Source organism: Bubalus kerabau, chromosome 1, assembly GCF_029407905.1.
Source record: "Bubalus kerabau isolate K-KA32 ecotype Philippines breed swamp buffalo chromosome 1, PCC_UOA_SB_1v2, whole genome shotgun sequence".
NCBI classification, from domain to species: domain Eukaryota; kingdom Metazoa; phylum Chordata; class Mammalia; order Artiodactyla; family Bovidae; genus Bubalus; species Bubalus kerabau.
This window is the reverse complement of record NC_073624.1, coordinates 9,734,029-9,751,902: the sequence shown is the minus strand read 5'-3', so window position 1 is coordinate 9,751,902 and position 17,874 is coordinate 9,734,029. Positions and strand designations below refer to the sequence as shown.

General features: G+C 45.4%; 1 protein-coding gene across 1 annotated transcript in view; it reads right to left on the bottom strand.

Moving 5' to 3' along the window:
• Positions 1-17,874, bottom strand: part of FAM227A (family with sequence similarity 227 member A) — a 43,520-nt gene that overhangs the window by 24,303 nt on the left and 1,343 nt on the right. The window contains exons 2-9 of the mRNA XM_055573645.1: positions 16,912-16,994; positions 12,493-12,565; positions 11,817-11,893; positions 9,875-10,021; positions 6,205-6,306; positions 5,588-5,692; positions 2,102-2,225; positions 625-732 (exon numbers count right to left, since the gene is read on the bottom strand). Coding sequence (XP_055429620.1) covers positions 625-732; positions 2,102-2,225; positions 5,588-5,692; positions 6,205-6,306; positions 9,875-10,021; positions 11,817-11,893; positions 12,493-12,565; positions 16,912-16,994 — 819 coding nt within the window. The remainder of the gene's footprint in view (positions 1-624; positions 733-2,101; positions 2,226-5,587; positions 5,693-6,204; positions 6,307-9,874; positions 10,022-11,816; positions 11,894-12,492; positions 12,566-16,911; positions 16,995-17,874) is intronic.

Sequence of the window (17,874 nt, the reverse complement as noted above, 5' to 3'; positions counted from 1 at the left end):
CAAAAAGCATTGGCTTTAAAAGACAAACAAAAACTCAGAACCTTGCAATGAATTGAATAAATGAATTGAAATGAATAAAATCTTGAACTAAACACTTAAAAGAGTAACAACCTATCCAATTCTTAAGATGTTAAATTTAATATTCACTGAAATGTCATTAAATGTGACGACAATTTCCAGGTGAGATTTTTTTTCTTTTTACTTTGAAATTCCTGGGTGTCCACGATGTCTGCTGGAGGCTAGTTTAAGGTACATGAGAGCAAGCCTTGAGAGAGAACCACGTCCGAGGATTTCAGTATTAAGGTCCCTCCCTGCCCAGACTAGGGGCTTCCCAGGTGGCACTAGTGGTAAAGAAACCTGCCTGCCAATGCAGGTTAGACGTAAGAGACAACGGTTCCATCCCTGGGTCAGGAAGATCCCTTGGAGAAGGGAATGGCAATCCACTCGAGTAGTCTTGCCTGGAGAATCCCATGGACAGAGGAGCCTGGAGGGCTACAGTCATAGGGTCGCACAGAGCTGGACCCGACTGGAGCGACTTAGCACAGCATAGCAACTGCCTGGACTAGGTGGTAGCTAGATGTGGTAGCGGGCACTGGGGATGGTAGTCCCTAGCTTGCTCCTTACCCTTCAGCAGTCTTCTTCTATGCAACATTAATTCTTCTCTCCGGAACCTCTCTGGGTCCAGTTTTGAGTAGTCCCAGCTGTTATAGCTGTGTGGGCAAGGATATATACCTGAGAAGGAGTTAAGAGTGATCATGAAAACTGCTGCAGAAGAGGAAGGGAGGCAGGGAACAGAAGAGTGAGGCCCCTGAGATACCCCTGCTGGTCCTGGGGGGACTGGGCTTCCAGCATGAGCCCCCCCGACCCCGCCATGCTGGCCTTGTAGCCTGGCACGAGCCACTTCCTCTCCGTGAGACTGGTTTCTTCATTTGGAGAATGGAGATGTGAGGCCAACCCTGCCCTCCCGACAGTGTGAGGGTCAGATCTCAGTGCTGCATGTGTTAAAAGGACTGGGAATTATGTGAGGTGAAGGATGTGTTAACTAATCTGCTTGTGGTAAAAACTTCACAACATATACGTGCATCAAATCTTCACACTGTACACCTTAGACTTCCACAATGTCATGTGTCAATTATATCTCAGTAAAGCTGGGGGAAATTTTCTTCCCTGACACAAATGACTCAGGGGGCCTAGACTGCTTATAAAACAATGTAGCTGATGCTAACCATCTGCTTCCCTGGAATTTTGGTACATGATAGACAGAGGTGCCTACATGAGCAGTCCCCAGTAAAAACCTTGGGCACTGTTTCTCCAATGGGCGTCTGGGCAGAACCATCACACATGTGTGGCTACATGTTCATTGCATCGGGATGAGGGGCTCTGCATCAATGGGAGGAGGAAGCCTGCACATGAATTCCTTCAAACTCTGCCTGTCTGTCCCCTTAGGATCTGGTTATGTATCCTCACTCCATTGCAATAATAAATCTTAGCTATAAATACAACTGTATGCTGAGATCTGTGAGTTTGACCACATCTCCTGACGTGGAAGTGATCCTCAACAAAGGAGGAAATTTAAAAAGTGCTTACTTAGCACAGCACTCAGTCCACAGGGGACTTCTCAGCTTTCAGTGACTTTAGAAGATACCTGGGTTGAGATAGGGCGAGTGAGGAAGGAGACTGAAAAATAGTTGAAAAGCAAATGTGAAACTGGCACTGTGTGTGCTGCAGGGAGAGACAACCCTTGGTCACGTGGGGTCACACTGGGGGTGGAAGGTAGGGCTATCTGGCCAGCACACGGCAGGGGGTTCCTGGGTCCACCTACCTACAGCACATGGTTAATGGGCAGGACTGCTGAAACCTGCTCCCTGCAGATGCAGCCAGGGGCAAAGGGGGATGAGGACTGTCTCAGACTGCTTGAGGAAGCAGGCTCATGGGTATTCCTTGGGATCTAACTGCACACTTTACTTTCCTGATTGTCAAGGAGAGAAAAGGACAAATGGCTCAGTGAGGAGGTGTGATGGCAAATAGGAATCCACCTGGGCTCTGGTGGAAGACGTGTATCTTGGAATGGCTTTTCCAGGAGAAAGCAGCCCCCTCTCACCTGAAATCCACAGGCTCATCGTGTTACAGATGTCAGACTTGAACTCGTGCGTGTTGAACCAGGACTGAGGGAAGCAGCAGCAGAAGCTGGTGTACAGGGCTTTACTCAGGAGCGATGGCAACCTCTGGGGGCAAAAGGAGCCCAGGCAATGTTCTGGACATTTCCACACTCAGAAAAGAGCCCCTGACTTCAGAAAGGACCTGTGATAAAACGCTCTACCTGACACTGTGCTACCTTCCTGATCACATGCTTGGCATTCGTGCTCAGTTGCTTCAGTTGTGTCTGACTCTCTGCAACCCCATGGACTGTAGCCTGCCCGGCTCCTGTGTCCATGGGATTCTCCAGGCAAGAATACTGGAGTGGATTGCCTTCTCCTTCCAGGGGATCTTCCTGCCCCAGGGATCGAATCCACATCTCTTATGTCTTCTGCATTGGAAAGTGGGTTCTTTACCACTAGTGCCACCTGGGAAGTCCCACGAGGGGAGCAATTTCCATCTGCAGCTGCCACGTATCTAGGTGGACCCCTTATCCTATGTGGAGACCACACCTCAAACATCGTGCTGTGTTGCCCAGTAACCTTCCTCTCCTCCAGTTCCTCTGCACGTGGTCTGTGGCTCAGCCCTTTCTACCACCTGGTCAAAGAGTAGCTCAAAGATGACAAGTACATTTGACATACCCATATCTTGCTCCATCCCAGAGATAATATTAAGTCTTACTTACTGAGTTTTTTTACGTGCACAAGTGGTACTGTTGTTTCTTTTCAGCTACGTTTAGGCTCAAATTATACATTTATATCTGGCTTTATTCATTTAACATCATAACATAAATACTTCCCCAGGTTATTATAAACTCTTTGGAATTTTTTTTCCAAAAGTGACCTTCATAATATTGTATGAGTGGCCATTTCAAAATTTACTTAAACATGACGAGATATTGTCATGTTTCTTAGACTTTGCATTACAAATTATGCAGAGTAATTATATTTATTTATGAAGTTAGCTCAGTATCTGGCACATATTAGGCAGTTTAAAATTTGTTGAATGTATGAATGAAAGCAGCTTTTACTATTTATTAGGTTATGACTTGCATTAGATGGTATAATAATAGTAATCATGGCAGCTATTATATCCTGGGGGCCCATCAAGTGCTGGGTGATATGTCAGATGTCTTACAATCTCATTTAATCCTTAGGACAACTTGGTGAGAGAGGCATTATTAATATTATCCCCATTTTATGGATGATGAGACGGAGACACAGACAGCCTAAGTGTGTTGTTAAGCAGACGCTTTATCGGTATAAGTGCCTTTCAGCACATCTGTATCAATTCACTTTCCACTCAGACTGTCCAAGGGAAATCCTTATATCCTTCATAATCCTGGGAGTGACACCTTTTAATCTATGCAAACTAGCAGGTAAAAAGGAGAATTGGATGATTATTGTTTTAATTTATATTTTTGATTGTTGTCAAAGATGAACTTTTTCCCCATTTGTATTTCTTCACTAGTCAATTTCTGGCTTATGTCCTTTGTCCATTGGTCCATTTTTCCTACCGATTTGTAAGACTTCTTTATGTTGTGTGGCATATATGCTAACAGTATTTTTGCATAATTTCTCATTTGCCTCTTTGCAGTAATTTAAACAATTTATATATTAATAGGTAAATCAGTCTTTTATGGTTATTCCCTTGGGGTCATATTTAGAAAGTCCTTCCCCATCCTCAAATCCTCAAATCATATAAATGTTCACTTATATTTTCTTCTAGCAACCCTTTTGGTGTATATAAATATACACACACACATATACATACATGCTGTTGTTCAGTCACTAAGTTGTGTTCAACTCTTTGTGGCCCCATGGACTGTAGTCTACCAGTCTCCTCGGTCCATGGGATTACCCAGGCAAGAATACTGGAGTGACTTACCATTTCCTTCTCCAGGGGATCTTCCTGACCCAGGAACTGAACCCATGTCTTCTGCTTGGCAGGTGGATTCTTTAACACTGAGCCACCTGGGAATCCCACATATATACATATACACATATATAAAAAGTATATATGTATATTCATAATTTTGAAATCACATATTTAAATACTATAGAAATAAATAAAATAGAGAAGGAAGTTTCTTATAACCTCATTCCCTGAGTTTTCCTGGATCAGGAAGATCCCCTGGAGAAGGGAATGGCAACCCACTCCAGTATTCTTGGCTAGAGAATCCCATGGACTGAGGAGCCTGGTGGGCGACAGTCCATGGGTCAAAAACAGTCAGATACGACTGAGGAACTAACACTTTCACTTTCATTCCCTAGAGATGAGCATTGCTATGAGTTTGGCAAATATTTTTCCAGACTTTTTTCCCACTCATAGGCACACATACATATACATATACTTTTTATAGTATGGAGTTGTAAAAGTTCCTTTGTTTTTCACTTAAATATATCATTATATCTTCCCAATCAGTATATATAGAGCTACCTTATTTTTTGTAACTGCTGCATTCAGCTCAGTTCAGTCACTCAGTCGTGTCCGACTCTTTGTGACCCAATGAGCTGCAGCATGCCAGGCCTCCCTGTCCATCACCAACTCCCAGAGCCGACCCAAACTCATGTCCATTGGTGATGCCATCCAACCATCTCATCCTCTGTCATTCCCTTCTCCTCCTGCCCTCAATCTTTCCCAACATCAGGGTCTTTTCCAATGAGTCAACTCTTCCCATCAGGTGGCCAAGGTATTGGAGTTTCAGCTTCAACATCAGCCCTTCCAATGAACACCCAGGACTGATCTCCTTTAGAATGGACTAGTTGGATCTCCTTGCAGTCCAAGGGACTCTCAAGAGTCTTCTCAACACCACAGTTCAAAAGCATCAATTCTTCAGCACTCAGCTTTCTTTATAGTCCAACTCTCATGTCCATACATGACTACTGGAAAAACCATAGCCTTGACTAGATGGACCTTTGTTGGCAAAGTAATGTGTCTGCTTTTTAATATGCTGTCTAGGTTGGTCATAGCTTTCCTTCCAAGGAGTAAGCGTCTTTTAATTTCATGGCTGCAATCACCATCTGCAGTGATTTTGGAGCCCAAAAAAATAAAGTCTCTCACTGCTGCATTACAAATCAGTATATGAAACTATCAGGCTTCCCAGGTGGCTCAGTGGGTAAAGAATCTGCCTGCAATGCAGGAGATGCAGGAGACGTGGGTTTAATCCCTGGGATGGGAAGATTCCCCTAGAGGAGGGCATGTCAATCCACTCCAGTATTCTTGCCTCGAGAATCCCAAGGACAGAGGAGCCTGGTGGGCTACAGTCCACTGAGTTGCAAAGAGCCAGACTCGACTGAGGCAACTTAGCATGCATGCATATGAAGGAAGATACCACAGCTTACTACTAATTACTTTCTTATGGAAAGAATGTTAAGGGCATTAACCTGGAATGAGCAGTGAATAGCTATCTAAGATGATTTGTTTTTCCTAAATAGTGGTTGATGCTCACTTTTAAGAGAGCCTCTTCGTAATGGGTCCTGGATTCACAAAACAAAAGAAAAGCATAGTTCTGGGCTATCCGGTCGAACAGCTTGCTCTGGACCTCCTTCTTTGGCTACAAATAGAGAAGGAATTACAAGAATTACTTGTTGAAACAGTCAAGGGCTGAGAACCTTAACTAAGTGTTTCTCTCATTTTTAGGAATCTTATTCGCAAGGTATTTAATTTCATATTATTTATGAAATGCTATACTAATTTGCTTTAGGATCTACAGAATATGTACAGAGAGGCAGGGTGTTGAGAAAAGCACCCGAAACTCTGAGCCAGGAGGTCCTGACTTTGCTCTCTGCCCTGCCCTTGACCAGCCACATGACGAGGCCAGTTCCTAAAGCTCAGGGTTGCTGCAGGCTTGGGGCAATGTTTCCAGCCCAAGGTGTCTGATGAAGGCATGGGTGGGGAAGGATGAGGGTGACAGATGAGGCATGGTCCATTTGTGGTCTGTGGAATCAGAGGGGCTGATAACCCATGTTAAAGAGGCCGGGGTTTAAAAAAAAAAAAAAAAAAGAGGCTGGGGTTTGTCCCACAGAAAAATAAGCAAGGAAGAGAAGCAACCAGGTTTGCATTTACCTGGTACCTTTCATGAAAGATCCACCAGAAGCTATCCAGCCATATAGCTCTTACAGAAGGGGAAGAGAGAAACTTCTCTAATTCTCTACCTGAACAGAAAGACTGGAAAAGAAACACAATCCATGTTATTATTGCTTATTTATTTATTTATTCTTTGAAATTTACCTGGAGCTACAGCCAGATTCATAATCATCTCCACTCAAACCCTTCCTTTCCACCCATATTCTATGGCTTGTTGTTGTTATTAATCACACCACCTCCCCGCCAATCATCTTTGGAGTCAAAATACTTTGGGGTCAACTTAGAAAAAGAAAAAAAAACCTAGAGCCTGTTATACAGAGTCAAGTAAGTCAGAAAGAGAAAAACAAATATCATATATTAATGTGTATATATGGAATCTAGAAAAATGATCTTGATGAACCTACTTGCAGGGCAGGAATAGAGACACAGACGTAGAGCACAGACCTGTGACACAGAGGGGCAGGGAGAAGAGGGTACGCACTCAGAGAGCAGCACTGACATATATACACTCCCACGTGTAAAACAGGCAATGGGGAGCTGCCGGATAACACAGGGAGCTCAGCTCGGTGCTCTGTGACTACCTGGAGGGGCGGGATGTGGGGAGCGGGAGAGAGGCTCAGGAAGGAGGGTAACAGTTGCCATGTATCTCGCACTGGCCCATGCCATTCATTCCTTATCTCAGTTTTTCACCATCTGTCTCTGTGGTTGCTGCTGAATGATGAAACTGTTATCCCCAATGTATAGAAGAGGGAAGTGAGGATTGAAAGGTTAGAATTCTTGCCTAAGCTTATACAGTTGGGGAGGCTCAAAAGCAGGCAGCCTAGGACTTCCCTGGTGCTTCCAATACAGGGGGCGTGGGTTCAATCCCTGGTTGGGGAACTAAGAATCTCACATGCCACATATCGCGGCCAAAAAAAAGCAAAAAGCAGGCAGCCGGGCCCCAGAGATAGTGCACGGGCTGCCTCTCCTCTTACCATTTGGAGGAACAGAGTGTGTCCCGGATGCAAAGGGAAAGACTTCTTGGCAGTCCCTTCAGGCCTCCGGAAGCTGCGAGCAGAGTGCATAAGCAAGCCACCCTTGGTGGCAAAGAGCGCTCTGAGCCCTGCTCTCAGTTCAGTCCTCTCTGCTATTCCTGTCTCCTTGGAGAGGCGGGACAGTCAGAGGAGTGGAAAGCGCAGACTGACACCGCGCTGCCTGGATTCTCGCCCAGCTCTTACACTAATTGGCTGTAGGGCCCTGACCAATGGTATTGAATCTGTCTGTGCTCATCTGGGAAATGGAGATGGTGACGACAGTCTTCACCTCCAGAACGGCCGTGAGGGTTCACGGAGTGAACTCATGGTCTAGGGGTGGCCACCAGGTTCTCTGAGCCAGAGGCAAAGCTGGCTGTTGAAGGCATAGGGAGGGATGGAGGAGAAGATTTGAGGAGGCAAATAAATTTGGCATGGCCCCCAAGCAGGATGGAAGAGGGTCCTTTTAAAGGCAGGGCACAAATCTTTCTTGGGTTTCCTGGGAGCCAAAGGAAAGCAGGAGCCAGCATCAGATATAAGACTAAAAGCATTCCATGAAATGCAGTTTTTCTTGGGATTAAGGTCTAAGGAAAACATTTCCCAGGGGACCTGAGAAATGGGACGTTAGTTAGCACAGCAGTCGCCATCCTGGGGGCACCCACACAGCACGTGCAATGAGAGCTCAGGTTCCAGAGAGGGTCAGTGGGCCTGTCAAGGGTACAAGGACGGGGAGAAGGTGGCACAGGAACAGTGGATCCAGGAAACACACCATCCATTTTCCATGTCGTTCTTCCTCTTTTAAAGTTTAGAAAAAGGAAGAAGAAAAAACTACAGTCTTGTATACCTGAAACTAACACAACATTGTAAATCAACTATATTGCAATAAAGAAAGAAAAAAACTACCATGTTATCACTCAGAGAATGCTGGTGCTATCTCTTAATGGTTTCACCCCAGATATTCCTGTGTACTGACATAATAACATTGTACTGCAGAGTTTTACATACTGATGTTTTTCATTTAACGTCATTTAATGTCATAGCACAGTATGTTAGAATACACTCTTTATAAATACTCATTAGAGTGGCAAAGTAGTCCACGATATATAAACCAAAAATGACTGTACTGATGTTCTGTCATTAAACTTTTCTAATAACATTGATAAATAAAAATGATCATTTTTTGAGAAGCTATGCCTAAGTGCTGTGTTGTGTGCTTATGTACATTATTTAATTTTACAATAATACTTCAAGGTAGAGGCTACTGTTATTGCTATTTACAGAAGAATAAACGAGAGTGCAGAGAGCTACTTAATCTCCAAGATGTACTGCCTTCCAGGTCCTTGTTATCACAAAAACCACGTAGTAAACATCTTTTTTATGCTGCCCTGGAGAGAATGTGATGCTTTGAGTGCCTGCTGCTCCTTCACCTCTCTGCTAAAGAAGGCAGGGGATCCAGGACCTGGTCCCAGGGTGACCACTGCCTGCCCTGGGCACCAGCACCTGGTGAAAGGCAGCCATCCGCTTAGTGACCACAGTCCATGCTGGAGCCTGGCACTGGAGAGCCAGCAACCACCCCTGTCATACTGGACAGTGACTGGCCTAAACAGATCATTGTTCTTAGGAAGTCAGCTTGCAAGAGGGAACAGAGGTAGAGACACAGCCGAGGGCAGCAGGGAAAAAATCATGAAGAGGAGGAGAAGGCAGAGAAAGGATAGGGAGAGAGGGAGGAGGGACAGAGCGAGATGCGGGTGTGTTTTGAAGCAGTGAGAAGTACAGACAGAAGAGACTGAAAAGCTGGGTGCCAGGAATGGGGGGGTAGTTAGTTAGGAGCTGAGGAGTCAATGGCCATAGCTGTTTTGGGGACCCTGGGGCTGTGCAGTTGTGAGGGGCATTGAGGCACAGCTGGAAGATGGCTGAGACAATTTTCTGGGCCTCTTCCCCTTTCAACCCCTGCTCACAACTATCCCTCAGCTCCTGAGGGGCCAGCATTGTCTAGCACACACACAAGTTCTTCTGGGCCTTAGAATACTCCCTTTCTTCCTTTCCTGTGGCTCAGCTGGGAAAGAATCTGCCTGCAATGCAGGAGACCTGGGTTCGATTCCAGGATTGGGAAGATCCCCTGGAGAAGGGAATGGCTACCCATTCCAGTATTCTGGCCTGGAGAATTCCATGGACTTTAGAGTCCGTGGGGTTGCAAAGAGTCGGACACGACTGAGTGACTTTCACTTTCACTTTTCTCCTTCCTAAGGAACCCGGCTCTCCAAGCTGGTGAATCACCCCAAGGGCTAACCGTGGGGCAAGTACATATTCTGACTACTGTCTAATTAAGAAAAAAATTAAGGTTACCCATATACAACCTAGTGACTGACAAAGGAACACATGCATCACTAATTAACATGTATTACAAGGGTGTGACCTCAAAATGCCACACTAACAGGTCATGCGATCAGCACGATTAGGAGCCCAGAGCACTGGGAGAAGGGATGTCGGTTTCGTCGTCCGTCTAATCTCAGCTCAGTTACTTGCAAACTGTGTGGCCCTCAGCAGCTTACCTGCCAGACTCAATTCCCTGGGGTGTAAGACTGGGACAGCGGTGTGTCCCGTGCAGGCGGGCGGCCCAGAGGGCTCTCTCTTCTTACCTTGCCGCTAAGGGGGTTTTTCTCAGCCAGGATCACGTTGCCCACCAAGTCACAGAAGTTCACCCCATTTGGAAGATTGTTTGGCCTAGAGTCATCAAAGGATGGGTACTGGTACAGCTCTGCCAGGAGATTTTTATCTGCTGTTTTCTAAAGACAAAAACAGAATATGAAAACGGGGTCCCTCATTTTGACAGCTTAAAACAACACAATATCTTCTCCTTTTTATCATGGAGATAATATTAACAATCTTAGAGAATGTTGAAGAAAATGAGAGTGCATGCGTGATCCCAGCAGTTCTTATCCAACAGATATTTACATTATTTCTATTTTCCTTTCAGGCTTTGAGCACATGTATACAAATATGTATGTGTTACTTCATTTTACGATACATATGTGCATACACGCTTTTATGTCTTGCTTTATCCCCTTAGATTTTTCACATTGTCTCATTGTCTTCAAATTTATCATATTAAGTAGTATATCTTGTTAAGATGTGCTATAATTTAATTAACTACTCACAGATGAGTTCAAATTAGTATTGTTACTAACTGGGACCATATGGTTCACCTCTTTGATGTTATTTACTTGGCATGAATTTCTCAAAATGGCACTATTAGGGTCAAAGGATATGACCACCCCACCTTTATGGTTCTTAACATATATCATTAAATGGATTTTAGGATAAAAATATGATATAAAAATGTAAAAATACAAAAAAGTAGGAAGAGAGATCAATAACCATAACCCAAAGGCACCTCCTGGAAACGTTCTGAGGGACTGAGCTCCTCTGTAACTGGGCGATGGCCTTGGCAATGGAGAACCAAGTGACTAACTGCATTGACTCTGAGTCAGATGTCAGCTCCCCCGTGTACTGCTGTGCCGCTCTGGACAGGACCTTTAGACCTGCTTGGCCACCATCATGGGTCGTGTGACAGTTTCGATGTAGACCCACAACCATCGGGCTCTATGCTGTGTGGGAATTTTCCAGGCTATAAGGTGAAAAAAGAGTAACATATCCTCTAGCATTTAAAGGCTTGAATACACACGAGCTGGGTAGTTTAGAGGGAGCTTAGGAGGATCTTGCCTCCCAGAGAGCGCTAGTGGTAAAGAACCGGCCTGCCAATGCAGGAGTCAAGAGGCAGGTTTGATCCTTGGGTCTGGAAGATCCCCTGGAGGAGGAAAAGACAACTGATTTCTTGCCAGGGAAATCCCAAGGACAGAGGAGCCTGGCAGGCTACAGGCTCAATGGGGTCGCAGAGAGTCAGACACAACTGAAGCGACAGCACTTAGGAGGATCTTATCTGGGGCGGCTATGACATGGAGCCAGAGTGCTACTGGAGAGGCCGCTGAGAGAGCAAGACCCCAGGCGTGGGTATCTGAGCCAGAGGCAGGGGGCTCTGTTACCAGCAAGCTGCATGACGCTGGACGGGTCCTCTGACTGCTCCTGTCAGCTCCCTGGGATGTCTGCAGGGACCCACAAAACCCCCCCCTGCTGTGGGAATGCAACCCTGGGAACTCTGTGGCATGGTGGCTCTGTGTGAACTGAAGCTGAACTCATTGTTTCTAAGGATAAACAGCTTCTAAGTTCTAAAAATAAATGGACAACTGACCTCTGGAATTCTCTTGATTCTACCTTTTTGAGGTGTTAAGAGAAATTCTAAAGTTATTAAAATACATTGGTGTTGTTCAGTCACCAAGTTGTGTCTGACTCTCTGTGATTCCATGGACTGCAGCATGCCAGGCCTCCCTGTTCCTCGTCATCTCCTGGAGTTTGCCCAAGTTCATGTCCATTGAATTGGACGTTAAGATAGGTTAAGATTTTCTAAAACAGGTACTCTGCCATTTTCCTACACAATCACCATCCAGGTGCCAAGGGGCCTTTCCCTGGGAATAAAATGTAGTTCAGGCCCAGCAGAAACCAACCCAGCAAGAGATCCCTTACCCTTTTGATAACGAAAGATTTGACATTCCTGAATTCTGAGCCCTTGCAAATATACGGTGATTTTCCTTCACTCTTTTCTGCAGGAGAATGAAAGAAGAGAAATAGGATGTAACCACGGGGTCTGCCCACGGCTGTGTGGTAATCATACCTGTGATTTTTCATTCATCCTGAGCAGCCAGATGGCATAACGCACTATTAATTTGCCTGAGTTGCTGACTTGCTAAGACTCCCCTCCTTATCTGGTCAGACTGCTTTTGAGCTCAGAGAAGCAGTCAGGATGAGCAGGTAAAACATGGGTTTCGAAGTCAGTCTGGGGCGAATCTAAGACCTGCGGTGGACAAGCCTTGTGGTTCTCGGCAAGTGGTTCCCTTACCTTCTCTCAAGTATAAAACACGTTTGAAGGCGCCTGCCTCACAGGTAGGGGGTCTTAGGAAGCTTTAACAAGGGGATCCTTATGAAAACACCTGGTGCAAGGTGTCCCCCAGCAGGTCGTCTTGAGATGGCATTGTCCCTCCTTCCTTGCCTGATGCCAAGAAGTGAGATTAAAGGCTGTCTCAGAAGAGGCCAGAGATACTCTCACCTGAAACTCCGGACTCCTACTCAATTACATTTTAGACACTAAAAAAAATCCAAACCCCACAAAAACACCATCAAATCTACAGGAAAGGAGTTTTGCCTCTGTCTGCCAAGCCGCCGCGACTTCGCTCTCTTTTTAAAGCCTTCTTCTCCATCTCATATTTCTCAATTGCCTTCAAAAACCAAAAAAGAAAAGGGGTTTTAGGGTTTTAGTGAAAATCTGAGGGGAGGGCAGGGGTCAGGAACTAGGCCATTTCTCCTGCCAGTGTGCAAAAGGCCTGGAGCAAAGTTTGTGGCAGGGCCCTGCTGTCTCCCCGCTAGGTGGTAGGGCCTTGGTGGCCATGTGTGTCACTGACCTCATCCCCCTGAGGATCACCACCGCTATGTCCCCCACCCCCACCTTCTCCCACGCTGCCCCTCCTCCTGGCCACACTCCCGAGGAAGACAGGAAGGAAGCCTGGAGCAGGCTTCCAATCATGGCTCCACAGGTGACAAGCTGCTGTTTAACCTCTGTACAGAAGGATAATAACACCTACCTCCCAGTGCTCTTATAAGGCTGAGATACAACTATAAAGAATCTGATGCGTTTTAAAACACTAGCACTCCATAGGCTTTCAGATAGGAGCTGCTTAATAAAGAGTAACTATTATTATTATTATTAATCATCACCATACCCCAACTTCTCAAGAGATTTCTCTTGATCTCTGATTCCTCCTCCCCACTCCCCCAGCCCTGATAAAAGGGAGGAAAGAAAAACAAATGTCAGTGACCCAACAAGCTGCATTGACTGTCAACCAGCCCAGGGCTAAGCTGGGATAATGAAGTTAATTAACCAAGTATGATTCTGTGTCTTTGCCCTCAAGGAATTTCCAGTCTATTCAGAGAACCAAATCAACATACATGGGACAATTAAGTCTTAAACATTTAGGATTCAAACGAGTGGGATCAGTATGGGCTGGAGCAGAGAGGACTGGCCAGAAAAGGTCGGGTAAGAGTGTTGGGGATAAGGGAGGAGGCAGCTCTCCTTAGCTTGATAAACCGTGAGATGCTTCTCCAGCCTCCCGCCACCTTCCTCCTGAACTGGCAGCCCCCGCCTGCGAGATGAGCTAAAGGTACTAGAATGTGTGCAGGTGTGTAGGCCTGTCGGGGAAGGAGTCACACTGATAAGTCTTTGCACCAACACTGTTGCCCCAATCACGTGCATCAGAGAAGGCACGATGGATGAATGAATCGGATAGGTGAGTGTCAACGTGACAATACAGCCATGCCTCTGCCACCCACCAGGATGTCACTGTAGCTGACACTGGCAGGGCCCGGAAGGATGCACAAGATTTCCACAGCGAAAGAACAGAAAGGAACTTTGAATCCTGGGGGAAAAGTAAGTTTTAGGGCAAAAAATAATGAGACCTGAGTTTGCATTTGAGATGACAGAAGGACCTACAGGTAGGGCTGTTCCATAGGAAGCAACTCCCAAACCTGGCTGGCGACCAGCCTCGCTGGGGAATTATTCAGATGTACGGATTTATTAGAGATGTTTATTCAGTTCTGAAAATTCAGTGGAAGGACTGATGCTGAAGATGAAGCTCCAATACTTTGGCCACCTGATGAGAACTGACTCATTAGGAAAGACCCTGGTGCTGGGAAAGATTGAAGGCAGGAGAAGGGGATGACAGAAGATGAGATGGTTGTATGGCATCACTGACTCGATGGACATGAGTTTGAGCAGGCTCTAGGAGTTGGTGATGGACAGGGAAGCCTGGCATGCTGCAGTCCATGGGGTCGCAAAGAGTTGGATACAACTGAGCGACCGAACTGAACTGATTCCTTATTGGAATAAATATCATTCCTTATTGGGTTTTGAACTGTTTATTTATTGTGGCTCTGAATTGGTCTCTATTTAAATTTTTAAAACCATAAATATTTTACATGGTACAAAATCAAACACAGTAAGAAGTCTCCTTCCTACTGCTCACTCAAGATTCTTAGTTTCTTGCATAGCTTTCTAGAGGTTTTCTAGAGGTATTCTGTACTGATTTAGATGAGAGCATACACGGCACACAGGTCTGCACCTGGCCCTTTTCACTTTTAGTTTTTCAAAAAGCTCCCAGGGGAGTCTGATGATCAGTTAGGTTTAGGTATCACTGCTCTAGATAACTAGGAATCTGAGACTGAAATATAGGTGAAAAGCTCAAATTTGCAAACATATCTTTCATTCCACAAATATTTCCTGAGCATCTACTAAAAGTCAGACACTGGGCCAGTGTTGAAGATGCAGCCATGAGCATCAAAGCCCGTCTCTGTCCTCCGAGGGCTCAGAGACTAGCGGGGAGAAGCCAGTGACTGTGAGGTGACCAGGTAATCAGTGCTATTGAGGGTGGGGGACAGGTGTCAGGAGTGCACCCTGAAGGGGCACCTACACTGGTCTCGGGGTGGAGGGTGCAGGGAAGGCCTTTTCAGAGGCTGTGGCCTGTAGGCAGAGGAAGGTATGCCCTACTCCCTACTCTGGGAGTGAATGGTGAAGCTGCAATGGTGAGTGTACAAGCTCCCGAGGGAAGGAGACTGGAAAGAAGAGCTAGGCAAGTTCATGGCCAGAGACTGGAGGAGAAACCCACACTCAGGGTGTGGGGGAAGGAATAGAAACAGGACATGGCTAGGGTTAAAGCAGGCAGGGGGGTCTGGATCTCAGAAGGAGATGGCTCACTTACTACACATCTACTGAACACTTTTTGTGCATCTGGTACTGTGCCAGATGCCCTCTGGTTGGGCAGCGTGGAGCCTGGAGACACTAGTCTGGCTCAGATGCTGATGTGGGAGGAGCAGTCCCATGGTCAAGGCTGATGTATAAAGGTCAGGGCACACTGCGGTCAACAGAGGTTGGGCAGGGTCACCAGGGGAGGGCTCTGGTGGCAGCAGGCAGTCAGCGCCTGCCAGGTCTGATAGGCTGCCTGGACAGAGGAGCAGAAAGGACAAAGCCCCCCTTCCTCCAGGTCACGTGAGGACCCACAGTTGCTCCTGCCAGCCCCATCCTGGTTCTGACTGGCAGTGAAGAACGCCGAGAAGCTGTGCCAATGCTGGGCAGCCTTGAAAAGTCACCAGATCCTGCTACTGGAAGGATAATATTCATGTTCCTAGCTCTAAAATTATCAAAACAACCCCACAGAACTGACATATAAATATAGTCTTGTTGTAAAATACCCAAGCATTTACAGACATACTTGGAGTAATAACTTTACTCATCTTCCATCCCATTCCCTTTCCAGAACTGACTCCATTTGGCATGTATCCGTCCAGACTCTTTCCCTACACATTCACACATATAATGTCCTTCCTGAGAGCCAGGCACCATCTAAGGGTTTTTGAGAGTCTTAACTCATCTATTAAGATGAGTCAGACCATAGAGAAACCTGAGTGCTGAAGAATTGATGCTTTTGAACTGTGGTGTTGAAGAAGACTGACTCTTGAGAGTCCCTTGGACTGCAAGGAGATCCAGCCAGACCATCCTAAAGGAGATCAGTCCTGAATATTCACTGGAAGGACTGATATTGAAGCTGAAACTCCAATACTTTGGCCACCTGATACATTGGAAAAGACTCTGATGCTGGGGAAGATTGAAGGCAGGAGAAGGGGATGACAGAGGATGAGATGGTTGGATGGCATCACCAACACGATGGAGATGAGTTTGAGTAAACTCTGGGAATTGATGATGGACAGGGAAGCCTGGCGTGCTGCAGTCCATGGGGTCGCAAAGAGCCAGACACGACTGAGCAACTGAACTTACTTACTTAACTCATCTAATTCTTGCATATATAATAATACATCTATGAAGTAGATATAGTATCAATGTTATCATCATTTTACAAGACACTGAGACTCATAGAGGCTCAATAGTTTACCTAATGTCAGAATGTGACAGAACAGTACAGCAGCGGGAATTCAAACTCTGACAATCTTATTCTAAGCCTCTGGAGCTACATACACCCTCATGCACATGTACAGAGCACACATACAGAGACAGAGTGCTTTCGAACTTAAACAAAATTGTTCCAAATAGTGTGTGTGTGTATTTTGCTTTCATTCACAATTCAATTCTAGGCTCTGCTCGACACGGGGGTAAGGGAGAACTGAAGCTCGTGGTCTCCTTCCAGCTTCAGTAAAGAGTGGCTTAACCTCTGTGAAAGGCAACCTGACTGTATCCATCAAAATTTTAAATTTCACTTCCAGGGCTCTATCTGGCAGAAATACGTGCAAATGAGTCCCAAGATACATGTACAAAAATATTCACATGTTTACTATGATGAAAATGCCACTGAAATAAGGAATAGGGAAGAGTCAAATTGATTTTGCCATAGCCAAATCCTATATAAAAAAATAGGACTTTTATATAGATAAAAATAAAAGTTTATGCATTTAAAGAAACATGTCTTTAAGACTTCTATTGTGCAAACATGCTTTCAAATTAATAAAGGGGTCCCTAGAGTCCTTTCTTCCTGGAAGCCTTACCTTAGCACTCAAAACTCACCAGGCCGTGCACCAGTGGGTTGGGACTCAGATCCGCGTCAGCAATCACCTGGTTCACCTGCTGAATGGAGCCAACCAGGCACACTGGGAGGTGGGCCTGTTAAGGAAACTTTCTGGGTGATGATTACACACAAACAGAACAGGCTGGGGAAGCCCGGCCAGGGCAGCAGCTCACTGCCTTTCCCGTGCTTTTTCCCCACTCCATTATTTTCTCTGCAAACATTCACACTTCTTTTATCTTGCCTTAAATGAGCTGCTTTAAAAATTGTAAACAAAAATTAACCATATTCTGGACGCCTTGAAAAGCAGAAAAAGAATAACCCATTATGCTACCACCCTGACAACTTACTAGGCTCTGGGGAGACCTCCTTCTAGCAGTATTACATACATACCTTTCACATAATTATAATATCAGTGTATGCCTGTGTTAGTTACTACTCTGACTTCTCTCCCACTCATTATTACTATCATTTTCCATAATCTTTGTAATATTTTAAATGGCAGTATACAAATTCATTTAGAGAATGCATCTTAATAGACTTAACTGTCCCTTGGCTATTGAATATTTAAGCTGTTTATATTTTTTGCAACTATAAATCACGCTGTGATGCACACAGTCACACGGAGAGCTGTTTCCTTATTTGGGATTATTCCTTTAAGAGAGATTTTCAGGTGAAGGATGCCTGGGTCTAAGGGCATCTCGATCTTGTTTATCACTGTTGAAATCTCTGCTCAGTTTGACGGCCCCTCTTATTACCCTCTCTACGTTTGCATTTCTTTCTGTCGTGGTCTCAAGTGGTCTAGGATACATCCTTTGTAAAAGCCCCATAATCCATCACTCCTCACAGCCTTCACATAAAGCCAGGCTCACTGTTACTTCCATTACCCTCAAGTGTTCTTACAAATTGGAGGACACTTGACAAATGAAGATGCCAAGGAGAGACATGACAAATCATAGGGAGTG